The sequence below is a fragment of the Hyaena hyaena genome, unplaced genomic scaffold (assembly GCF_003009895.1).
Source record: "Hyaena hyaena isolate Hyena2069 unplaced genomic scaffold, ASM300989v1 scaffold_253, whole genome shotgun sequence".
In the NCBI taxonomy this organism is placed as follows: domain Eukaryota; kingdom Metazoa; phylum Chordata; class Mammalia; order Carnivora; family Hyaenidae; genus Hyaena; species Hyaena hyaena.
Window position 1 is genome coordinate 1,293,937 of NW_024080887.1, and position 26,573 is coordinate 1,320,509.

At 44.8% G+C, this 26,573-nt stretch overlaps 1 protein-coding gene across 1 annotated transcript in view; it reads left to right on the forward strand.

Moving 5' to 3' along the window:
• Positions 1 to 478: 478 nt before the first annotated feature.
• The window catches only part of ADRA1B (adrenoceptor alpha 1B), a 52,094-nt gene continuing 25,999 nt past the window's right edge, over positions 479 to 26,573 (forward strand). The window contains exon 1 of the mRNA XM_039245332.1: positions 479 to 1,743. Coding sequence (XP_039101263.1) covers positions 795 to 1,743 — 949 coding nt within the window. The 5' untranslated portion in view covers positions 479 to 794. The remainder of the gene's footprint in view (positions 1,744 to 26,573) is intronic.

A 26,573-nucleotide genomic window follows, 5' to 3' on the forward strand; every position in this document is an offset into this window, starting at 1 on the left:
TACCTGCCTAACCTGTGAATTTTAGGCTCCACACAAGCTGCACATCCCCCTAAATCTGGGTGCTGATTCCAGACGCAACCCACCCCCCATGAGGGGTAAGCGCCCCACGCCACTTTTGAGACCTAAGCGTGAACAGGAGGAGCAAGAATCGCAGCGGGCCACCTCAGGGTGGGGGACGGGGGTCCCCACGCTCAGGTCACCCTTCCCCTTCACGACGCTGGTTGATGGGGGAGGGTGGTGCGCAGCGCGGCCGGCCCAGGGCTGCCCAGGGTGGCGGCGTCGGGGCTGCGGGCTCCTTCGCCAGACCCGCATTGCCCCCTAGTGCCGCGCGGAGTCAGGGCGCCGGGCTCCCCCGCCTGATGTCACCGCCGTGCAGTCAGCCCAGAGGCGGCTGGTTGCGAGCAGACCCTCCTCGGCGCTGGCTGGGCTGGGCGCCGCTGCCCGCGCCCTCGCCGCCGGCCCGGCGAAGCTGCGCGGCCCCCTGCCCGCCGCCCCACCCGCGCCGCTCCCCGCCTGGCCGGCCCGGCGCGCCTGACGCGGACCATTAAACTTGGAGCTGCCGCCTCGGCCCCTCTCTCGCCTCCGCCTCCCTCTGACAGCCGGGCGAGCGGGCGGCTCGGTGCAGGCAGGAGACGCGCCGCCGGGCTGGGCTGCCCGCGGGGGAGATGAGTCCTCGCCGGGAGGGCGCCTCCGGGAAGAAGACCGAGGGCGAAGCAAAGTTGCAGGGCAGCTGAGGAGCTCGGCCGCAGCCCTTCCAGCCCGCTCACCCCAGGCTATGGAGGGCCGACTCTAAAATGAATCCCGATCTGGACACCGGCCACAACACATCAGCACCTGCCCACTGGGGAGAGTTGAAAAATGCCAACTTCACTGGCCCCAACCAGACCTCGAGCAACTCCACACTGCCCCAGCTGGACATCACCAGGGCCATCTCCGTGGGCCTGGTGCTGGGCGCCTTCATCCTCTTCGCCATCGTGGGCAACATCGTGGTCATCTTGTCGGTGGCCTGCAACCGTCACCTACGGACGCCCACCAACTACTTCATCGTCAACCTGGCCATTGCCGACCTGCTGCTGAGCTTCACCGTGCTGCCGTTCTCGGCCGCCCTGGAAGTGCTTGGCTACTGGGTGCTGGGACGGGTCTTCTGTGACATCTGGGCCGCCGTGGACGTCCTGTGCTGCACGGCCTCCATTCTGAGCCTGTGCGCCATCTCCATCGATCGCTACATTGGGGTGCGCTACTCTCTGCAGTACCCCACACTGGTCACCCGCAGGAAGGCCATCTTGGCGCTGCTCAGCGTCTGGGTCTTGTCCACAGTCATCTCCATCGGGCCTCTCCTTGGGTGGAAGGAGCCCGCGCCCAATGATGACAAAGAATGTGGGGTCACCGAAGAACCCTTCTACGCCCTCTTCTCCTCCCTGGGCTCCTTCTACATCCCTCTGGCGGTCATTCTGGTCATGTACTGTCGCGTCTACATCGTTGCCAAGAGGACCACCAAGAACCTGGAGGCGGGAGTCATGAAGGAGATGTCCAATTCCAAGGAGCTGACCCTGAGGATCCACTCCAAGAACTTTCATGAGGATGCCCTCAGCAGTACCAAGGCCAAGGGCCACAACCCCAGGAGTTCCATAGCTGTCAAACTTTTTAAGTTCTCCAGGGAAAAGAAAGCAGCCAAGACCTTGGGCATTGTGGTCGGTATGTTCATCTTGTGCTGGCTACCCTTCTTCATCGCTCTACCACTTGGTAAGTTGGGGAACAGGGCATTTTCGGATCTTGGGTTTACTGACGAGCTTACCGTAAAGTTTTTCGCGGGGTTTGTTTTTTATGCTGCCTGTGTGTGTTTGGAGATTGGGGAATACTGTTTGTTCTGCAAAGGCTTTGCGGTTTGGGTAGCTGGCTAAGAACCAACTCAGGTGTTAGTGGAACACACTAAGTAAGGTGCTAGTCTCTCGAAAGAACCACAGGAGGAAAATCTGGTATGTGGAATGACTCATTCAACAGCATCGGTTTAATAATTAAAAAAGGACAAGGACACTGGACTTGAACATCACACCAGCGTTATCTCAGTAGTAATGATGTGCGGGCTAAGGCAGCGTCACAAATGCAGCATACAAAATAGTTTGTAGTTACCGCAGACGCAGCATTTGGGAAGCAGGCAGGCGGCTCGTACGCAGAAAGGCAGTTTTCATTCAGCATTTCCAGGGCTCTTGCAGAGACCCACGCTCCCCATGAGCTTTGCAGAGGCTGCGTTCTCCCCTCCTCCCTTTACCGCTTGCTATCACCTCAATGCCCTCCGTTCATTATGAGTTAATAAGAGCATTTTAACAGCTGCACGGCCCCATCCAGCCTTTGAGTTATCTAAAGCTTGAGATTTGAAAGAGAAGGAAGACAACCAGGGGGTCACATGCTTTCGGTTTTTACCCAGAAATGTTCTAACTCTGGTGATTCATGGAACACCCAGATCTAAATTGCAGTGGTCCCTCACCTTCAGCTACCAAACACCAAATCCTGCTAGAATGAAACTGAGCTCTTCCTCTCCTATAAACATATGTCCATCTTCTTTTGGTTAATGGTCTAAGTTGTTCAAAAAGCTTCCTGATTTTTTCCAAGAAGACAAGGTCTGGTACATAGGTAAATCTACAGGAAGGTACTGTGACGTGCTGTCTACATGGCTTGGGAAACACTTGTCCCTTCTCTAAGGCACTGACCTGCTTTGGTTTCCTCTCCTATCCCTGGGGGACACTCCAGAAAATGAATGGAGGGAGGTGATCATTGCAAAGTCATGTGCCATGATATCAGAAGAGGTAACGGCTGCTACGTGCCATGGACCATATAAATGCCTGCAATCACACCCAGGGCTCAGTTAGAACTGAACATAATCCCTCAAATAACTAAAATTCTGAAGGCACACTACTTTCAAGAGAAATGGGCGAATGGAAAGAAAGCAAACTGATATCAGGAGTTTCCATTTTTAAAAGATAAACAAAAAAAGCTTTTTAACCTACTCTCCATGTTGTCATTTCTAAGGCAGGCTTGCAAGTTAATGCCTTTCGGAAATATTTTTAGTGCATTACGTGAAAAGCGTTTGAAGCTGTACTACACACACACACATCCACCACCACCCAGAAGTGGTCACATCTCACTGCAGAGAAGCTTTTTTTTTCCTCCAAGGTCTTGGGGTCCTTTTGTAGGCTTGTTGGGTTAAAGTGGGTAACAGTTCACACTGCTTTAGATCATGGTTGTACACAGAAGTGATTTGGTCATGTATTAGCTATGTGACCTTGGGCAAATGTCTGCTCACCTGTGAGCCTCAGTTTCTCCAACTGCAAAATAGAACTAATTACTATTTGCTCCATGGGATTTGCACTAATGCATGAAAAGGACTTAATACAGTGTCTGGTGCACAGCAAAAGCTCAGTGGAAGTTAGCTTAGTGCTACAAACGAGATCCCATTCGCCCCTCAATTACAGCTGTGTATTCTCTTTCTCTACTCACTTGACAATCCCACACTTGTTATAAAAGGCTCAGGAGAGAACTGAGTCCTTCTCCTTTCTTCCTTCTTCCTCCATACCCCAAGCCTATAGAGGCTAGGACCAGAGCATCCTCAGGAAGAAGGCCCCAGAAGTATACAGGGAATGGATCAAAAGTGTAAACTTTCACTCAAGGGGGCAAGAGAAACCAGTCCAAACAGGGGAAGAGGCTGTCCGCATGCTGATATAGGAAGAGCACTGCCCTGGGATTCTAGAGCACTAGATTACTAACGTGAACTTTGCCATCAATCAGCTCAGTTATCCTAGGCTTGTTTTACCTCTCTGGGCTTCAGAACTCACTTCCAGGGAACAAGAGGGTTGGACTAAATCAAGGGCTCTCAAACTTTAATAAAGATCAGAATCATCTGTGGAACTTGATAAACCTTCAGCTTCTTAGATAACCCACAGAGAATCTGATTCAGTAAATCAGACAGGTCTCAGGAATCCTCATGTTTAACAAGCCCACCAGTTGATTCTGAAGAGGTAGTCTACAGACCAGGCTTTGGAGAATCACTAATCAGAGGATCTCAGCTCCCTTCAGGCTCCAGCTTCCTGGACACCAAGGTTTAAATGTTGCAAAGCTTAGCCCTTCCCCCAGACACATGGTGGTGCAGATTGATGTGACTTCTCTGTGGGTCCTGCTCTTCAAACTCATCCTCGGTTTCATGTCACTCACACTACCCCCACCTTTCCTCCCTTTCTGTTCATGACTTTCTGAGACCTTAACCCTGGATTCCATGGCATGCTCTCAGAACTTGTTTCTCCTGTCCTTGCCATGGAACCTTTCCACACATCCCTGCCGCTATCTCCCAGAGGTCTCCCGGTGTGCTGTCCCTAAGCTACTCCACCCACACCTTCTCCCCTGGCTGGCTGGCCTTGGCAGGTAAGAAATACGGACTCCAGGCCTTGGGTTTGGGATGGACTCTGAAAGGTACTCAAGAGCTTCAAACAGAAAAGGTGCTTCGTCAACGTGCTCTTCCTAATTTAAGAGCATCCCAGCAACATGGAGATGTGGATTGCTACTTCCCCTGAGTTCAAATAACACCCAAACAAAACAAGCATGATGTAGAACAATAACTCTTTTGGAATCTGAAGAAGGTTCCAAATTCGAAATTTTCCATGAAATGCTTTTCACTCACAAGGAGAGAAAGCAGATCTAGGGGAAGACAATCATTGGCAAACAGTGAAGTGCAGGTAGGAGTAACTTCTCATTAGCAACAGACTTCCAGGTGCCTGGCTGGCATGAGATTTCCATAGCTGTGTTTGTCTTCTCTGTGGGAGAGAAGGGTTGGGATCCCCCCTGGGAAAGAGGGAAAATAGTCATGCCCTCTGCAGGGTCCTAGTGAGGGGCCCCATTTGTTTTCCTTCCTTGCTTATTTTTATTTTTGGGAGCAGGGTTGGGCTGCCTGCAGGGCTGGGTCTCTCATCTCCTGTGGAGCTCTCCCCACCTGTAACACCCTCCCTACCTCCTCCCTGTCCTTCTGTGGCCTCAGACTAAGTTGGGCCGAGGACCAGCTCTTACTAGGGAGCAGGGATGGACACCACCACACAAGGACCTCTTTATTCAGCCCCTGGAATCAGGCCATGGAGGGACAGGAAATAATTGGAATATAATATAGTAGCATTTCCACTCCATAGGCCATGTGCAAATGTCCAAGGAATCTTCGGCTCCCAGGCATTATAATGAAGGCTCGCTCCCACCTACCTAGGGAAGACCTGGTGAGGGTCTTGAGAAGTGGCTGGGCTACTGAGGGATGTGCATTGCATTGTGGGGATAGATTGGGGGGTCGGGGGAGGGTAGCAGGAAGTATGGGGCAGCCAACTGGTAGCTGGGCTTACTGCGTTGTTTAGAAAACACTGGAATCTTGCCTCGCTCCAAATCTTTCTTCCGTCTTTTAAAATGCTGAAAGGCACCAGGAAGCCATTATTGAACTAACTGCTTTCCCCTCCAAATAAATGAAGGTCAATTTCAAAGAAACAGTTGTGTTCTCATAGTACTGGGACCAAATAGGAATCTCTCTCTCCATTGATTTGATTCTCTACTCCTCTCATTCAAATTGGGGCTGATGAATTCCTGCCTCCCGCAAGAGCACAGGGGAGGAGGAGGGTCTCAGAGATAACTCAGGACAGGGCCACCCCCACAAATATACACACTAACCCTCCAGCTCTGAGGTTTCAAAACACAGGGATTTGAGTTGCTCACCAAGAAAGCAATTGGTTTGAGTGAGGGAGAAATTTTTACACACAGGGAATCCTTCCTGGAAAAGGAAAATCTTTCTGAGGGAAAATACATTCGACCATTTGTGAAATCCTTAATAAAGACTTCCTAATGCATCTCCTCTGTGCTACATGGCCCCTGCCTGCAGGATGTTTACCACCTCGTGAGATCTTATTTTTATGAAACAAGTACTATATGCCAGACATTCTTCTAGGCCCTCTACAGACATTATCTCATTAATCCTCACAGCTACCCTGACAGGAGAGAGTAACTGCTCCCTCTCTACAGATGAGTATGTGGGAGGAGCTCAGAGCCAGAGCTGAGCTCAGAGAGGTTAGCCTTCTTGCCCCAGGTCACATAGCAAGCAAGTGAACGATAGAGCCAAGCATTGAATCCCAGTCTGTCAGGACAGGCACACACCTAGGAAACATCTGGTCTTCTTGCTCCCCAGTCCCAATCTCCTCTCATAGCAAATGTGCTCAAAAACTCCAGAGCCACCATGTCAAAAGCTGGGATTTGTACTTCTGTTACAAAACCCTGCCTTTCTTCCACTCCCCACTCGCCTCTGCAAAAAGACTCATCCAGAAAACGTTAGGGGAGGTCATCCACACTCTAGCTCAGGGCTAGATTTTCTCCATACCTCCTGCCCTGTGTAGGATGTTGGTCTCCCAGTCTCTGGGACTTCAGTCACTCCAGCCAGAGGAAAAGGTTGGACCTTGCCCTTTATCTGAGAATCTAGCTCTATGTCTTCAATCATTCATTCATTCATTCATTCATTTATTGAATAAGTATATATTTTTTTGATGCCTACTGTGTTTTGTGCTGGAGATACAATAGTGAGCAAAATAGCTATGTTCATGTTCTCATAGGATTTAGTTCTAGAGGAGAATGCAGACTATTTGAAAAACACATGCACACAAATACATATGATCACAAATTGCAACAAGCAACTTGAAATAAAGGGGAGAGATGCTATTAGAAGTAAATAACAGGAGTCAGCATATCACAGGAGTCCCTGAGTGACATATAGGTGGAACCTGAAAAGTGTGGAGGAACTAAGTCAGTGAAGGCAGCAGATAGAAGAGGGTCCGGGCAGAAGGAAGGGCACGTCCAAGAGTCCTGAGGCAGGAAATGGTGGGGAAGTAGCAAGCCTGGAGAGTAGGGGGACCAGGTACAAGTCAGGGCTGGAGGTGTGGACAGAGGCCAGGCCACACAGGGGTCTCAGGCCACATCAAGTACTCTAGATTTTATCTTAAGCAGAGATTTCAGGCCACGTCAAGGACTTTAGATTTTATCTTAAAGCCACTACTGAAGGGTTTGAAGCAGACAAGAGATACCATCTGAGTTATGCCTTGAAAAGATGACTCAGGCCTCCATATGGAGCACAAAGCAGAGGTGGGACAGGCCGGAGGCCATTGAGAGCTGATGGGAATTTAGACCAGCCTGGGGGCAGTGAAGGTGGAAAGAAGTGGACAGATTCAAGGACTTGGGGATGGGTTGTTACGTGATTTAGGAGGTTCGTGAGAACAAGAAATATGGCTGGAATAACTGAAAGTTTCTGGGTGACGGAGGTTATCATTGGTGAGATGACAGCAAAACATAGTCAAGGGAATTCCTCCTGGGATCTTCCTCAGACCCTGTTCGTCAAGGTCCATAGGACAGCATGCTGGGAGTGATCTGCCGGACACTCTTATGAGTTGAGTAGACAAAATGTCCCAACCAAAAGCTGGGAGCTGTGACAAACAGCTAACCAACCATTCACAGGAAACATCTGGCAGGGGGCTCTTTCCAAAAGCCTAGATTCTTGGGCTCCACCACAGATCTATTGTATCAGAATTTCTCATGATGGGGCAGAGAAGTTCAATTCTGAACAAGTTTCCAGGTGATTCCTATACAGCCAGCATAGCACCAGATCCCTCCCTCACACCCATGCCTGGGAACCCCTGGAGTGAGCACCCCGTGGAGAGCCAAGAAAATTTGGTTATGCTTCCCCCGTTGCAGTCAGAAGCATCGCCAATCCTGCCCAGTGCCTTGGGCTAGTCCACATGGAGGAAGGCAGACAGCTGGCAAGAAGGAAAGTGAAATCTTTAAACTAGAGCCTCCTGGAAAAGAGGAAGAGAATGAGCACCGTAGAAGCAGCTCTTCAGTATAATGGGTACACTGCTCCACACTGGATGCTATATATTGTTCATAATTCTCACTAACTCCTCTGCAGAGCAAGCATCATCATCCTTGTGTTTATAAGTTAGGGAACAAGAATTCAGAGGGGTTTGGTACTTTGCCCAAGGTCACACAGCGAGTAAATGGTAGAGTCTATCAAACTCCACATTTGGCACTCAATAACCATTTATTCTATTATCCCTGTTGTTACTACAGTTCTTTCTGAACAATCGTCTGGGGTCTGGTGCCCAAGGGTATAAAATTTTTACTGGCTCATGACAAGATGAGAAAAAAATTAGAAAAATTCTGTGTTTTTCCAAATGTATTCAAAATAAATGACTGTCCTTTTATTCTAAAGACTATGTCCTTTCTATTTTGGGACACTGAAATAGCATTTCTTTGATGGAATGATGGTAATAAATAGTGATGATGATAGTGATGATGCTGTGTGTGTGTGTGTGTGTGCACGCACGCGTGTGTGTTTAATGACCTACTTGGCAAAAAAACAAGTTGGTAACCCTATGCCTGTCCCCACCAAATTTTTTTTTGAAATTTTACTGTGAGTGTCCTAAAGTCTCGGAATCATGGGAAATACCACGGTGGTTGGACTCAAGAAATATTTGTGGGAGAAAGCAAGCAGTAAAGGAGGGAAGAAGGGCAGAAGGGAGGGAGGGGATGGATAGTGAGTTAGCCTCATCTTTGCAGTAACATTCAAATGACTGTCAGAAGGGTGGGCAGGGGGAAGAATTATGTGTGAAGGGTCATGCTTATCAGGTAACGACAGAATGGGGGGCCATTTGTGGAGGCACCGAATCCTGCTGGGGCAAAATAGGCCACAGAAATGCCAGCAGGGGCACATGTAGCTGCATTGCCATTACAGATGGGCACGTTCAGATCTGTAATGCAGGAAATGCCTTTACCTGAGTGTGTGTGTATGGCTCATAAAAATAACTGATGGCCGCTGGGCCACACTGGGAAATTGCTTTCTCCGATATCTGCAGGATGTTTCCACAGTCACTGTGCTCTGGACCATGTGTGATAATACTACTACTAATAGATCCCATTTATTGGATCTTGCTGTGTGCCAGGCTCACTGTGCTACTCTGGGCTGGGGGTACTTCTGTGTGTTGTCTCATCGACTCCTCTCCAAAGGCTTACAAAGTGGGCACTACTTTGTCCTCATTTTACCAATAAGGAAACTGAAGCTCAGAGAGGTTGAGTGATTTGCCTCAGGCCACACAGCTGATTAGGGACAGAACCTGGATTCACATCGAGACAATCAGATAATGCTAAAGAGTTATCACTGGGGGTACCCTAAGTGTGGAGCTCTGAGCTTTGATTTATGGAACCCCAAAAAGGAGTTGGGGAAACCAGAGTCTATTCAGACAAAGAGGAAAGGAAGCAAGTAACTGCCTGTCATTCAGCAACTGAGAGGCATCGTGTCCTGGAGAGAAAAGTAAAGAAATCTAAAAATAATTGGGTCTTTCCCCTAGAAAGATGTCAAAATTTCTCTTTTATTTCTATTTTACGGGTATTTCAGACATTTTGCAGCCTCACAACTTATGACTGATAATTTCCCATACTTTTTTTTTTGAGAGAGAGAGCAAGCACAAGCTGGGTAGAGGGACAGAGAGACAAAGAAAGAGAGAATCTCTTTTTTTTTTTTAGTGTTTATTTATTTTCGAAAGAGAAAGAGAGAGACAAAGCATGAGCAGGGGAGGGGCAGAGAGAGGAAGACACAGGATCTGAAGCAGGCTCCAGGTTCTGATCTGTCAGCACGGAACCCGACATGGAACTTGAACTCTCGAAATGCGAGTTCATGACCTGAGCCAAAGTTAGATGCTTAACCAATTGAGCCACCCACGTGCCCCAGAGAGAGAGAATCTTAAGCAGGCTCCCCACTGAGACCCCACACTGTGATATGGGACTCAATCCCACAACACTGAGATTATGACTTGAGCCCAAATCAAGAGTTGGACGCTCAAATGACTGAGCCACCAGGCACCCCAGTAACTCCACATACTTTTTTAAGATTTTTATCAAATTGGGGAAAACATAAAATTTGAAATATATTTTTCAATATTAAAAAACATATTTTTTTCATGGTTTAGTTTCTGGCTTGGATCTACTTCAGAACGTGATTCGCCTCTGCCACCCACACACATGTGGTCCCACACCGTAGGATTTCTCATATCGTAGCTCAGCCTCTGGCCCTACCTCTTGATGTCACACATCCAGGTGAGTCAGCATCATGAACAAGAGAGTATTTCTAGAAGCTGTTTTTCCACCTTGCAGTTACTGGCTAGTGATGACCAAGCTAGCTAGAAAGAAAAGTCTGCAAGCCACATATATATATTCACTATAAACATTCAAAGCAAATGAAATATATCTTAACTCTTAGTAGCTCCCCAAAATGCTCATGGCCCCTGTACTCCATGGCCTCCCTGTGTGAGGGGAAATATGATGGAGGGAAGTCAGAGTGGAAACAGACAGCAGCCCTCATCAATTGCAGTTAATAGATCTTACTTTTGAAAACTTCACAAAATCATACAATAAAAGAAAAATTCCTGGGGCCCCTCCCAGAGCTTTGAAGAGTCCCATAAAGAGAGGACCCCTGAGGCTAAGCAGGTGATCTTCATCTACCCCAAGCACTGCAGGCATGGCTCTCCCTAGCAACCTAGTGACTGATCGACTTCTCTCTCCTCTACGAACTGTGAACATCTTGTAAGCAGTGACCACATCTTTCCTCTCCGCCTAACACAGGTGCTCACAAATCTAAGTGAACAAGTAAATGAGCAGCACTATGAGTTTAGCAGGAGAATAAGGAGAGTCCTATAACTCAGATAGAATTAGTTGTCATTTCCCAAATACACCTTGCATCTTCCTTCCCCTGTGCATTTGCTCAGACTGTTTCCCTCTACTAGAAATGCTCTTCCCATACCCTCTGAATATCCAAATCCTGCCCACCCACAAGACCCTAACTCTGTGGACCTCTCTCTCATGGACTCTTTCTTGGCAGTGATCTCTCCCTCCCTACCTTGTTTATGATGCCTGCCACATGTGTCCATGGGGATAAGGACTTTTGTGCACACCTTTGGCATCGTTATCAGGCTACGAACCCCTGGAGGACAGAAGCCAGGTTTGACACATCTCATCCTCCATGTCAAAAGACAGGTACCTAGCAGACTCTCTGTAAAAATAGCAATTGCAGCTACCATTCACACAGTGCCTTCTAGACTCTATCTACCATTTTCCCATCAGACAGGTATTAGAGTTTTACCCATTTCATAAATAAGGAAATAGGCTTAGAGGGGTTAAATGACTTATCTCATTCCCAGAAACTATTACAAGCACATTGAAAGGAGACTGTTGTGAATGCTCTTGTAAAACCAAGATACCAATATGGGCCCAGCCATGGGGTCAATGGAGAAAGATTGGATATATGAAGACCAGAGTGGACACAGACAGGAGCTTGAAAATTGAACAGCATCTTCATCCTTTATTAAAAGGTTATCATTCCACTCACGTTGGGGGGAGACCTGTCTATTGCCAATCGGCCCCCAATTCCCCTCACCTTACTAGCCCTTGTCAAGTTCCTCTCACTTCTTGGAGGGCTATGATCAGCGTTGGCCCCCACAGGGGGATGAGGAGATGATTCTGGTGACTTCATAGCAGGGCCAGATTAAGACTTTAGGGAGTCCCGAGGTGATGAGAAGTGAATGCTGTTCTTACCTCCAACTGTAATTCCAAATTAAAACACATACATACATGCATGCACGCACACGCACATACAAGCAGGGCCCACATGTACTCCATGAAGACTACTTTGATTTCTTGAATATCAAATTACTTCCCAAAAAAGTAGAGATGTCACAGGTTTGCTAATGCTCTAAAGACTCACCGGGTCTGCTTGTTGGGTAGTATGGCATCGCTCTATAATGGAGCCACCAGACGACCCTGTCCCCATTATGCCTGTTACCAAAACATGATGGCGGCTATTATTATCATAACCCCCTCTTATTCTCAAAAGTGCCTCGATTTGAGTGATGAAAGTACCTCCCTCTGTGAAACTCCAGAGTAAGAGTGTGTTTGCCTCCAGGTCGCTGAGGAGCCTGAGGTGGGGAGAAGAGAGACTCTGGCACCCACAGCCTCAGCCATCTGGAGAAAGATGGATAATGGCAATGATGTGAGCCACAGTTTACGGAGGAAAGACATAAATTCTCATGTGTATTTTTTGTGGAGAAACGGGAGTTACTGTAAATGTTGATTTGCAATTTTTAAATCTTCATTCAGCCGACTTACACTAGTGATGGGGGTGGGGTCTGAAACCACGGCTGGCTGACCCTAAATACTTAGCAAATGAAGGAATGGATCTCACCCAAGAAGAGTGATGGGATCTGGAGGGCATGCATCTCCGGAATGCAGAGACGAGAAGGGATAGGTTGAAATGATAAGATTTGGGGAGAGGGGGGAGAGTGAGCTGTGTCTGAAGGACTCCTAAGGCTGGAATATCTGAGATGGAGGGCCCTCTTCACTCCATCCATCACCCCCACTCCTGCGCGACAGAGCGTGGGTCACCCAGCGTATGGCCCTCCCTGGCAGGCCTGTGTCAGCAGGGCCTCTGACCACACCCCCCATCAGCACATCTGAGCCCCCTTTGAACACTCAAATGCCCCTCTGGTGTCAGCACACCAATTATACTATAAAGATTTCACCAGTGAACAGATAAGGCCAAAATGTTCAGACACAGAATGTTCTAGCACACACAAGGGGACCATTCCTCACAGAGCCACTTTTAACTTTTACCAGGGGTACCTGCTCACAGCGCCTTGCTCCCTCAAAGCTGGGATACATTTGGGACTGGTTTCGCATGATTTTTGAAATTCTTTTTAAGATAGAGTTTTTTGCCAGGCTAACATGCACTGCTTAGAGGCTGCGCTCAGCACCCTGGCTATGCCCCAGAAGGAGGTTAAAATGGGACCAAGGGCAAGCCGGGCTTACTGTCATTTGCAGGCATGGGCCCCAGGGCTCACACCACCAGCACAGCCGGGCAGAGATCCAGAGAGGCAGCTGGTGGGGGGAAGGAAGTTCCACCAACTGGAAGAACAACAACTACAAAATTACATCTCCAATTTATATATTCAGGCCATAAACTGCCCCCTGGCATCAAGAGAAGTAGTAGAGCCCCTTTCCCTGTTTCCAAGTGCACCCACACGGTACCCATTTGTGAGTCCTTGTCCCCAGCCCTTCAGAAGTTAACCTTACTTAACACAATGGTTCTTGGTTCCTACCTTTCTTGCCCCGTGGGCCCCTTTTGGCAATCTGGTGAAGCCCCCTCTCACCTTAGACACATAAAATAAGAGACAGGAATGCAAAGAAAACCAATTATGTTGAAATAGTTATTATAGTGTTGGAAAAAAACAAATTTATGATAGGATAAAAAATGTCCTTCTTTATTAACATATTAAATAAACAAGCTCTAGCAGCAAGTCAAATAAATAACTACTATAATTCTGAAGTAGTGACAAGTGGAAATATTTCATGATATCTGTAACAAATGTAATATGATAGCATAAATCTGATCTCTGTTGGTGACAAATCCTGCTAACTCTCCTATGGTTCGCTGCCCGCATTCTTACTGAAGGAAGCGCTAACTTTCAGCCGAAGGTTAGTTTAAGAAAATTTAAAAAGTGACTTTTCCCATTCAAGTTCATAGACTCTCCCTTAACCTCAGAATAAGAACCCTGCTACACAATATTATGAAGATGTACTTCAGGATGTTAGGCTCCCTATACATTTTTCTGTATCAATTTAAGAGAACATGGACTAAGCCATCATGCTTTGTAACTATTTTGCATAATGACTTGCAGCAACTTTTTACGAGCTAATTTCTTTATTTAAAAAATGACACATAAACATTTAAATCAGAAAGAAAAAAAAAAAAAAAGCAGTGAGCAAAACCCTTTTGCCCTCACCAGACCCAGGTCTGACTCTATCCTGGACCCTCCATTGTTTTCCCAGAAGCAAACACTATTGCCCCAGGTTGTGTGTGCTTCCAGAAATGTTCTATTTATTTCTAAGCTTACATTTGTGTACATGTGTATGTGCATGCATGTGAGTGTATATGTGTATGGAATGTGTGTTTCTACCCTGTTTAGTTTTATGAATGATACCATTTTGTAAAAACTATCACATAAGGAAGGTTATGTTTTATACTCAACAGGGTGTCCTGGACATGTCAGTGTACAGAGTTACTGCTTTCCTTTCATGCTGTATAGTAATCCAGTTTCTGGAGCATCCTATTTTACTTACCAGTTTCCCCAGTGATTGACATTTAGGTAGGTTTTGGCCTTTCACTACTACAAACACTGTTGCAATGAATATTTTTGCATGTACGTCTGTGCCCACATATTTGCGATAAATTCCTAGGAATGGAGTCATGTTTAACAGGCAAGGAATGTTAGGTATTTTAGGTTTAGCCTGATTATGTTCAGTTTTACATAAATAAAGAATTTAAAATATAATAAAATGTAAAGCATTATTAAAACAAATACTTTAGATCTATGTCTGCTAATCTATTATTTAGGAGAGTTGTTCACAATATTTAAATTTAAAAAAGTAACTCATAGAATAACATGTAATCCCATTTTTTAAAGCCATTAATCTAGTCACCTCGAGGAGTAGAATAATGGGAGGAAGAGTGAATTATTAATTCTTTTATATACCTCTGTATTATTTCACATGTCGCAATGAGGAAATACTCTATTTGCGATTAAGAAATTGTGATAGTATGTAAACTGAGTTTCAATTGTTATCATGGTGCTATTTAATTTTTTGTGATTTTAAGAGAAAAAGTACCAATGGGCAAAAAAAATGTTCTTTGTCATTTTTTTAAAACATTTATTCATTTTTGAGAATGAGAGAGACAGAACATGAGCAGGAGAGGGGCAGAGCCAGAGGGAGACACAGAATCAGAAGCAGGCTCCAGGCTCTGAGCTGTCAGCACAGAGCCCAATGTGGAGCTCAAACTCATGCTTAACCAACCGAGCCACCCAGGCACCCCTGTCATTTTCAATCTAATTTTACTTTACATACATTTACTATATTTTTTCTTGATAAACATATATACATATATGCGTGTACATATATGTGTGTGTGTGTGTGTGTATAATCCTGTTATGTTATCACCAGCTCTAGAACACTTAAAAATCACTTTGTCCCCTTTCTCTGTTGGATACAGCCCTGCCTAGTCCTGTAGTTCAAAAACATGCTGTCAAATTCCTTGTTGATTTTTGGTTTTGTGGGGGTTTTTTCAAAGTGAGAAGAATCTGTCACTCTTGGCAGCAAAAAATAATTTAGACACAACAGCAAGATATAAAAAAGAAAAGAAAAGTCGCCCATAATCCTTCTCCATATATCATTATGCTTTAATATTTTTCCCACAAAACTTTCCAGAACTTTCCATATGAGCGTGTGTGTGTGTGTGTGTGTGTGTGTGTGTGTACACATAAATTGGATCACCTAGTACTTTAATCACTAAGCATCAAGTGTTGACTTCTTGCCATTTCAATAAATCTGAATCTTTTCATTTTTTTAATTTATTTGTCACATCTTTTAAGGCTGCATTGCATTTCATAATGGGTGATACCATAACGTACTTAACCAATCCACTTATGACAACTCATTTATGTAAGTAGGGGAGACTCACACAAGGTATCACATTCAAAAGGTATAGAGTGAAAAGTGCGTCCCTCTGGCCTCTCTGGCCCCAGCCATCTACTACCTCTCCCTGGAAGCAGCTGTTGTCAATTTCCTGCATAGCCTTTCAGAGATATTCCATGCATACAAAAATATGTGTGTATGTTCTTTTTAATGGAAATCATATACTCAAAACATTATTTAGCACTTTGGTTTTTTTCACTAAATAAGGTACCTCAGAACTCTTCTCACTTTGATAGAAATACAATAACTTCATTCTTCTTAATAGCTGCATAGTATTCCATTGTACTTTTTTTTCCCTCTAGTAGTTCTCTACAGAAGGACATTTTTGATATCACAAACACTAGAGTAAATATTTTTGTACACACCTCGTTATTTTCTATATCATCTGTAAGGTAAAGTCCTGGAAGTGGACTCTTCTGAGTAAATTTTTATATTTTTATAAATATTGCCAAGTCATCCTCCATAGAGATTGTACCAATTTGCATTTCCATAACTGATATTTGAGAATGCCCAAATATTTGCCAACAGTGTGTTATCAAACTTCCTGATCTTTGCCACCTGGATAAGGAAAATCAGGGGGAATGAGGCTAAGCAACTTTTTGTATGTTTAGAATAACCCAGGGTGCCTGGGTGGCTCAGTCGGTTGAGGATCCAGTTTCGGCTCAGGTCATGATCTCACAGTTCATCGGTTCGAGCCCCACATTGGGCTCTGTGCTGACAGCTAGCTCGGAGCTTGGAACCTGTTTCAGATTCTGTGTCTCCCTCTCTCTCTGACCCTCCCCTACTCATGCTGTCTCTGTCTCTCTCTCTCAAAAATAAATAAAACACTTTAAAAAATTAAAGAATAACCCATCCTCCCCAGATATACATTGCTTTTGAGTTTTTAGCCATAAGAAATATTCTTCTATCCACATTTTCCCTTAAAGATCTTTTTTGTATCTGCCTTTAGGATTTCCTTAGGATAAAGCCCACTTTGAATGGCTGGACCGAAAGGTAAATTCAGATGAAAGGCTTCAGTCATGTATTACCCTATGGGCAGGGTGTGGCAATTGGCACTCCCACTAAGTGTGTTTCCGCACAGCTGAAGACACTGTTTTTTATCCTGATAAGGTCTCTTTGCCAGTGGAGAAGTTTCAGGCATCTGCATGACAAATCAGCTTCCCCTCAGAGGTGATAAGATGGCTTAAAAGCTTCAAATCCTACCCATAAATTTGGTGTCCGCTTCCCAAGTTCAGGACTAGCACGCTGCCCTCCTGGAATGCAACACCGCATCCATCAGCGGAGCCAGAACAGGCAGTGGCCTTGGAATGTGTGTATCTTACCCAGAATCTGAGAACAAAAAGCAGTCACCCACAGTGTGTAAACGGATTTGACCTTTCGCAAGGTTGCCAGGCCCACCGCTATCCACATCAGTTGTTCTAGGCTCTGGGGCTCCTGATTTAAATCCATAACAATATAAAAGAAAACACTGCCCCCCTCCCTCCAGGAAAACACTCGAGTTTGAGGCATTTGGAAGATGAGTTAATAAGGAAGGATTCCTCCGGGCATCCACGCTTGCCCCACTCCACCATTGGGGCCTGTGAAGATCCAGGGAATGCAGTGGACAGTCTACATTTAGACCAAAGCATGGCAAATGCACCACATTTTAGTTGCAAAATTCAAATTGGCTCTGGAAGATGCCAGCCTCTCGAATTGGAAATTGAATTGAGCACTGCTCAAGAGGCAAGGAGGTGGCCTGTGGAGCAGATTCTGCCAGGAAAGGAGGCTTTTCGAAAGGCAGTCAATGGTCAGCTAGGGGTGAAATTTCATGCTAACCTTGAACTGCTGATCTGGAAGGAGAGGCAGGGTTATTTTCAGACAGTACTAAATCTAGAGGTGTTGGAACCAGCATGTAGGACAGGGCAGGGATAGGGCGAACTTTGACCTACTGCCACAGGGCTGGAGACGAAGGAAGGGCAAAGCCAGGTGTCTGAGACCAACCAGTGATTCTCAGAAAGTGGAGATGGCTGGCACCTTCCATTCTCTGGGACAGCCTCGTAGCCCTTCGTGACTCCGTTTGAGTGGCAGCTTGCAATACTAGGAAGAACAGGGATATTGAAATCAGACAAATGCAGGTCTGGAGTCCTGGCTCTGCAGCTCATCTCTCTAAGCCTCAATGAATTCATCTGTAAAATGTGACTGAAATCATATGCTCATAGGATTGTAAGTGAGGAATAAATAAGAAAGGATGAAGGGACTCAGCTGAGTGCCAAACACTAGTAAATATTTCATAAGCATCAGCCACTAATGTATGTGAAGTCTCTACTATACTCTCCACTTTGGAGGAGGTATTTAATAAGTTCCTTTTATTATCGTGATAATATATTACGTATCCGATATTATCGTGATTATGACTGGTTCTACGAAGGAGCTATGCCTTCTGGGAAAACAAAAATGGGATTGGTTCCTTCACATTAAAAGGTTGGGTGATTCCTCTGTTAAGAGGAAAGGAATAAAAAACTAAGTAAATAGAGTGCCAAGTGTGATGGTCAAGTGCTCAGAAAATATTAGAAGACGTTTACATTTCTACTCATGTTTCACTCTTTTTAATATTGTTTTGATATTTAATTATGAGCTATCTCAATCATTCCAAAAAGTACAAAAAATAATTTTTTATACTCCTCCACCCAGATTTAACAAATGTTAACATGTTGCTGAATTTGCTACATAACTTTTTTCTTCTTTTAAGAAATAAAATGTTACAAATATATCTAAAAAGCCCCACTCCTTGGGGCGCCTGGGTGGCTCAGTTGGTTAAGCCTCCTACTTCAGTTCAGGTCATGGTCTCACAATTCCTGAGTTCGAGTCCTGCATTGGGCTCACTGCTGACAGCTCAGCGGCTGGAGCCTGCTTTGGATTCTGTGTCTCCCTCTCTCTCTGCCCCTCCCACGCTCACTCTTTGTCTCTCTCTTTCTTAAAAATAAAGATAAAAAATAAATAAAAGCGCCACTCCTCTTCATGTTCACCTCTCTCCTTCTCAGAGATCCTCCAAGAACCGTGTATATGATTAAACAGATTCTCCTACACTCTCTTAAATGTGTACTCTCAGAAGCAAGAAGAGCATTCAGAATGGGGCTCCGGATTATGTCCCTCCTGAGTTCAAATTCTGTTCCTGCTCCTTTGCTAGCTGTGTGGCCTTTGGCAAATTGCTCAGCCTCTCTGTTCCTCCTTTCCACTCTAAAATGGGACAAACAACAGGTCCTTCAGTGGGTCCTTGTGAGGACAAAATAAGATTATTCATTTAAAGCAACTGTTCTTTACCAAGGATGATTCTCCTCACCACCACCCCTCCCCCCATGGGACATTAGGCACTGTCAGAAGACATTTTTGACTGTCACAACTGGAGTGTGCTACTGGCATCTAGTGGGAGAGGCCAGGGATACAGCTAAACACCCTATAATGCGCAGGACAGAGAACTCTCTGGCCCAGGATGTCAATACTCACAACGTAGAGCACGCTGCCACTATTTTATAAGGGCTCAAAAAACATTTGTTAACAAACCATAATTTTTTATTTGTAAGACATTGTGCTGGGGGAAAAAAGACATTATGCTGGACACTTTCACATACCTTGCCCACTGGCGTAGTGGGTTGCCCCTTCTTGGTGAAAAGAATGATAGAAGGCAAGCAGTGCTGTTCCTGCATGTCTGAGAATATTTATCCTACTAAGCCAGTGACCAGCTTATTTAAGAATGTAAATTTTCAGGCTAATAGATTAGAAGTTGTTACTTAGACCCTAACGCCCCCTTGGTCTCTTTGAAGAACAATTTGTATCAGCACATTCAGCCACAAAATTGTTTCATTCGAACCACAAATATCCCTTCAATCTAAGCAGGCCCAGGAACTGGCATGGCAGACAATAAATAAAGCAAACATTTTTGGCCCCTGCTTACAAGAACTGCCTCCCAATGGTTCAGAAAACCACAGAAGCTGAGTAAAAACTGAGCAAGAGCTCTGCTTCTCTGTTTCACCTCAGACTCTGGAGGACTCAGAATATTATGCCTGTGGCCATCCCAGGGATGGGGGCAACTGTCTGTGTTGGTCAGAAAGCATCCATTATAAGTGACCTTATCCAATGGGTTTCCAAGTGTGGCCCCCAGCCCGACAGCACCAGCATTGCCCAGGAACTTGTTAGAGATGACAGTTCTTGGACCCTGCCCCAGACCTACTGAGTCAGAGACTAGGGTTGCAGCCCAGGTGACATGGAGGTCTCCTGAGCCCTACAGATGATTCTGGCGCGTACTCATGTTCGAGAACCACAAACCTCATAAGACTGGACTCCCCCTCCCCCCGTGGATCTATCTCCTGTTGCCTGTGGCCCTCCCACTGTATTCACACAGCTCATCAATTCAGAAGTGGAGGAGCTGCTACTTATTGGCACTTTCCTTGGGCTGGATGCTTGAAACACAGCCTGTAACTTTTGCAAAAACAATATGAGGAAGATACCAGTATCCCTTTTTCCAGGTGAGAAAACCATGGCCGAGAGAGTGTAAACAGCTTGCCGAGGTTCATACCTACAGAAAAGGGCTGGAACTGGGCTCTGTGTCTGTGTCAGTCTCATGCCAGTCCCATGCTCTTAATGATGCCAGCACACTGCCCATTGTTGACGAGGAGAGACAGAACACTAACGCATCAGCCCTGCCAGGGCCAAACTTTGAGCCCTGCCAGGTTTATTTTAGTGCCCCTCAGTCACCTGTCCTGGGGTTTACCTGCCCACAGGTGATACCTGCACCACCTTCCCACCCTTTCCACCCTCCCCCACCCCGACTTAATTTAATCCCCAGTGTCCTGATACTGCCCCCTAGTGGCCAAGGCTCCCCACACTGCAAACTTCAAGCCTTTGCCTGATGTCCTGGGACTTAAAATCCCCATTCTTCTTCTAACAAGCTGTGCAGCTTTGACACTGACTGAACCTCTCTGTGCTCCCCTTTCTCATCTGTAAATCCGTTATAATAATGCATCTATGTCAAGGTTGTTAAGAGGATTAAAGGGGATAATAAATGTAGAAATATCTAGCCCCATGCCTGGTGCATGTAGAAACTAGTTAATTCTTGGTTTTCTCCTCATCCAGCTCTACAGACCAACTATCAAAACTGCTCACTCCCAGGACTGATTTTCTTGAGTCTCATTTATTGGCCAATTAGCTAATATTATGAGCTAATCTTCACTAAGGTGTTAATAAGATGTTCACTAAGATGTTAAACCATAATAATAATGGTTTTCTGTGTTTGTCTCCACAATACCATTGGCATTTCAACCAGAGGCCCTTAGTCTCTAAAATCCTGCAGTTTGGAAGTGATTAATGGTGGAAATATTAGGAGATATGGATGGACAGCGGGGAGCCCTTTACCATCTTTCATACCATCCTACCAATACAACTCCAGTGTCCCAGGAATCCCAGAGAAATGGGAAATTAGATTTTCAGAAGGGAAATATGGCTTCATGTTTACACCTGGCCTTAAGAAAAAAAAAATCAACCCTAGGCATCTGAATATCAGGATAGGTGGGAACCATGCAAAAAAGAAATGAAATCAAAGACTAATGGGTCATTTGCCAACATTTAATACAATTGCTTGGGATCTACGTAGTTGAATGTAATAAAGCTTCATTAAAAAGTAGTTATAACAACTAATAAGACCCTAATTAAATTAGCTTTAACTGGGCAAGCTGCTTGTGAGGTCCTAATTAGGTTATTTGCTTCCATTGGCCTACCCTGCAAACAAAAGAAGATTCAGTTATATCTTCAGTGATGCCTAGAAAGCCAGATCTCTGGCCTCATGCAGGAAATGGTAAGAGGCTCTAAAATCTGGGGGCAGCCAGTCTCCAACTATCTCTGTTCTCCAAAAATCATCGTGTATGGCCACAGTGAAATCCTTTAATAGGTCTCATTGCTTTTAGGAGCCAGACAATTTTAAAGATGAAAAGGGCATTTAAACACAGAAATTCCAACAATTTCATTTTACAGAATAGGAAACTGGAAAGTGATTTGTTCAAGGTTCCCCAGCAACGAACAGTGTCCGTGTGCCACCACCTCCAGTCCATGGTATTCCACCATGGTCTGGAATCAACACAGAACTCGGACTGCTGGTACAGATTTTCACTGGGGAAAGGAGAGGGAAACAGAATGTGCTGGATTCTCAGAGGCTGCTGTCACTGAAGCGGGTGTGTGTGTGTGTGTGTGTGTTAAAAGGGGTTCAATCCCAGGTAAATTGTTGACATGCTTATAGTGTGGGTGGAGTTCTCTCCAAAACTGTCTTTGCGTTGCAGCCACAATGCTCTCCCTAAAACACAGACCCAGTCATGCCAGGATGCTGCTGAACAACCCATGAGGTAACTTCGACAGAAAAGTCTCTCCACAACTGGGCTCCAACCTACCTCATTTCTCAAGACTGAGCTTGGTGCTCAACAAACCAGAATTCCAGCTCTGTGCCTCACTAGCAAATTACCTGGTCTCTCCACCTTCTGCCTATAAAATGGAAATGCCATTTTACTTATTTCATCAGGCGAGTAGGAGAATTAAATGACACTAAAGCAGAGAAGCCATACGTGACTCATGCTACTACCCATCCAACCACACAGGAGCAGTCTCCTTCCCTTGAACATTCCTGGCTTATCCCTACCTTACACCTTTGCACATGCTGTTTCCTCTGCCTGCCAACACCCCTCACCATCTTCTCTGTGTCATAAATTCTTCCAATTCAATTGTCCGGCTCAAATGTCACTTCCCCTCTGTGGACTTCCACAACTCCCCAGGCAGAAGCTCCTCCTTTCCTGGGCTCTCTCTGCCCTCACTTCCCCCCATCAGAACCTGGTCAAGCTGGGCTGGAACGGGCGTGTGATGTCCAGCCTCCCCAGGAGACTTTGACGCACCAAGCACATGCGTGGCACACAGTGAGAACTCAGTAAGTGGATGAAATCCCCTCACAGGAACTGTGAGGAGGAATATTGGTTCCAGCTTCTATCACTTCTGCTTTTGTCCCCAAAGCTGAATTAAAAACAAACTCTAGACACACACACACACACACACACACACACCCCAAGATATTAACAGTAGTTGCCTGCAGTCATTTTTATTTTCTTCTCATGCTTCTCTACAGTGAATATGTATCCCTCTTGTAGTAAGAAACAAAACAATAGAGCCAGTTCTTTAAACTGAGTGAGTGGAAGGCATAAAGGAAATACTTGAAACACCGATTTCCTGCACACATCCCTGAAAACGTTGGGAATTACATGAATTTCAATGTGGTGCAGCTGTAAGTTAAGGGATCATAGTCTCCGATTTTATCCTTTGTAATTCTGTGACAGGAGCTAGCTTGCCAACCAGAACACACGTCATTTTCCCCATATCCTTAAGGCAACTCTTTTGAGAACTATGAGTTTTTCCAGACGGCAGAGAATAAGTACTCTGGTGACCAACACAGTAGCCGCACACTGGCCACGTGAGGTGAATCAAATTTAAATTTGTTAAAATTAAATCAAACTAAAACTTCAGTTCCTTGGGCACAGTAGTCACATTTCAAGAGTTCCATAACCACACATGTCTGCCGGCTGCTACACTGGACAGCGCAGACTGGGAACACATTCATCATTACAGAAAGTTCTGCCAGGCGGTCCTGAGTTAGTATGTGTCTCAGCTTGCTGCACACGTGGCCAACAATGTCTCAAGTTAATTAACACGTCCATTTGCCCCATGTTTATGTTCTTCCTTGTTTAAATATGTAAATGTGTGACAATGTAAAATGATGCAGCAACTTTGGGAAACAGTTTTGCACTTCCTCACCAAGTGAAACATAGAGCTGCCTTATACCTGGCAATCCCACTCCTGATATATATACCCAAGAGAATTGAAAATGTATGCTTGGGGCACCTGGGTGCCTCAGTCGGGTGAGCATCCAACTTGGGTTCAGGTTATGATCTCACAGTTCATGAGTTTGAGCAGTGCATTGGCCTCTGCTGTCAGCACAGAGCCCGCTTCAGATCCTCTGCCCCTCTCTCTCTCTGCCCCTCCCCTGCTTGTGCACCTGTGTGTGAGCGCTCACGCAGTCTCTCAAAAATAAACATTAAAGAAAACTAAAAAAGAAAACATATGCTCACCCAGAAATTTGTACACAAATGTTTACAGAAATATTGTTCGTAATAGCCCAAAAGTGGAAAGAAACCAAATGTCTGTCAACAGAAAAATGGATAAACAAATTTCATATATACATACAATAGAATATTATTCAGCGCAAAAAAAAAAAAAAGGGAAAGAAGTACTGACTCATGCTACCACATGGATAAAGCTTGAAAAAAAGATGCGAAGGAAAGAAGCCAAACAAGAAGGTCATGTATTGTATGATTCCATTATATGAAATGTCAAGAACAGACAAATCCACAGAGAGAGAAAAGTAAATTAGTGGTTGCTGGAAGCTGAGAAGAGGAGGCATGGTAATAATGATTGCTCGTGGGTACTGGATTTCTTTTGAGACTGATGAGAATGTTCTGGAATCAGATAGTGGTGATCATTGTGCACTAAAAACCACTAATTGTATACTTTAAAGTGGTGAATTTTATGGTATGTGATATGTCTCAATAAAATTGTTATTTAAAAAAATAATCTAGGAGGGCCTGGGTGGCTCAGTCGGTTAAGAGTCCAACCTCGGCTCATGTCATGATCTCATGGTTCATAAGTTCAACCTGTGCATCAGGCTCTCGGCTATCGCCACAGAGCCTGCTCTGGATCCTCTGTGACCCCCTCTCTCATTGCCCCTCCCACTAGTGCAGGCGCTTGCTCTCTCTCTTTCTCTCTCTCAAAAATATTTTTTTTTAATCCCAGATGTTATGTCGTAAAATATATATACTCTACTAATTGGGAAACAACCTAATGTCCATGTATAGGCAAATGAGGAAATTAGCCCAGATATACCTGTACATTGGACTTCGATGCAGTAGTTAGAAAGAATGAATTAAATGTATATACTAATTAAGAAATATCTTCCAAACCAATTGCTCGGGAAAGGGGGAAGCAAGTTTCAGAGTATTGCATATAGCACGAAATGCTACCAAAAAATTAAAAGTTCCAAATATTCTATTTTCTGTGAATATATATGTATGAAAATATATAGGAGAAAACCTAGAAGGTTATGCACCAGAAAGACAACAATAGCTTCCACTGAAGGAAGAGCTTAGAATTACGGGTAGTGGTCAAAAGGTATGTTCTCAATTTTTACAAAGAAAAAGCATTCATTTACTATGTGTGTAATTAACAATTTTAAAGCCCTCTTTATTAAAACAATAACATAAATTAGGTAATCTCTGTGGGGGATAAAGAGAAATATAATAAAGAGCAAGTTCTGAAGAAATAAACTACCTAAGTATAATCAAATACTTTGTTAATCGAGCTTTTGTATTCTCCCAGGGGAAAACGACTTTTAAACTTTGTCTAGCGCTGAGAAAACCCACACAGGGCTGGTTTCCTCTGGTTTCCCTGCTGAAAGAGCTCCAGATCTAAAGGTCGCTAACTCTCTAGCTCCGACCTGATTAAAAGTTGTTAGTAGGATGACCTCGTCTCTGTCACCTGTCATCATCTCTCACTAACCAGATCTATCTAAGTAATGCCTGGAAATTCTTTTATGCTTCCTGTAGCTGGGGCCTCTGCAGAGATAACTGAGGATGCTGCATGTGACCTACTTCCGGCGATTTTTTTTTCCAGGGGGTCGGGAAAAGAAGAGATTTCCTTTTCATTTGATTTTCCCCATTTTTTTTCAATCTCTTCTTCCTTAGATCATAAGGGGAAAAAAGATAAAATGAAAAAGAACACAATAGAACACTTTCTCATTTTGCAGCTAAAATTCTGTGATGATTTTTCTTCTAATCAGTATATTATTACCTGGGTGGCTGACTTCCTACCACAATTGGCTCTCATTTTTATTCATTCTCTCTCTCTGTCGGACCCTTTCACCCCAATTTTATTTTCCTGGGTTCTCTCTTCCTTGAAGATTGGTAGCTTTTATCATTCAATGAGGTTCTCCACCCAAGATTTGCCCATTTATTTACATCAGCATCTTCTAGAGGCCACTTTTAATTTACCTGGGTGAACTTCTTAAGGTACACAGGACCTCATCCCTCGCAACATTTCAAACAGGTTGTTGGTGGTGGTTTGTTTGTTGTGACAAAACACTTCTAAAGACACCAGTTTCCTTGGGAGGCCCCATTCTTCCCAGTGGAGAGCCCTGGTAATCTGCTTTCTCTCCAACCACCTTGTCCTGGCCTGGGTGTCGTGCCCCTGTGTTTTCATTGCTTACAGATCTGGCCATAGGCAGGCCCCTGCAGTCTGCTCATTATTCTAGACACAAATTCCATCTGTCCTGTCTTTTGAAAGGATGATCAAAGTAGGGCTCTATTAATCAGTCAATAATTGTATGACATAGAGAGAATCACTCACTGCCAAAGAAACATCAGAGTAATGTTGGGAAAGCTGCTCTATCAACATACCATATTAGAATTTTGTCAAAGTGCCCCTAATAAAAGATGCTTGTTTGCTCACGATAAATAAGTCGGAGGCCTCTAATGAGTATAATATTCACAAAGCCTTGCAATTAGCACCCAGGGAGCGTAGCACTGTTTCTATGATGTGCCAAGTACTGTGCTACATGTCCCCCATACGTTATCTCCTATAATCTTTACAACAGCTCCAGCAATGGGAGGAGAGGCTTAATAGTACCCTAATTTTACAGATGTGGAAATTGAAGTTCAGACTGAGAGATTGAGAGGCTTATAAAAATCACACAGCCAGATTCTATTAAGTACCTACTCTGTGTCAGGCACTGTTAAGCCACTTAACAGAGACAGAGTATGAGCAGGGTAGCAACAAAGAGAGGGAGACACAGAATGCGAAGCAAGTCCCAAGCTCTTAGCTGTCAGCAC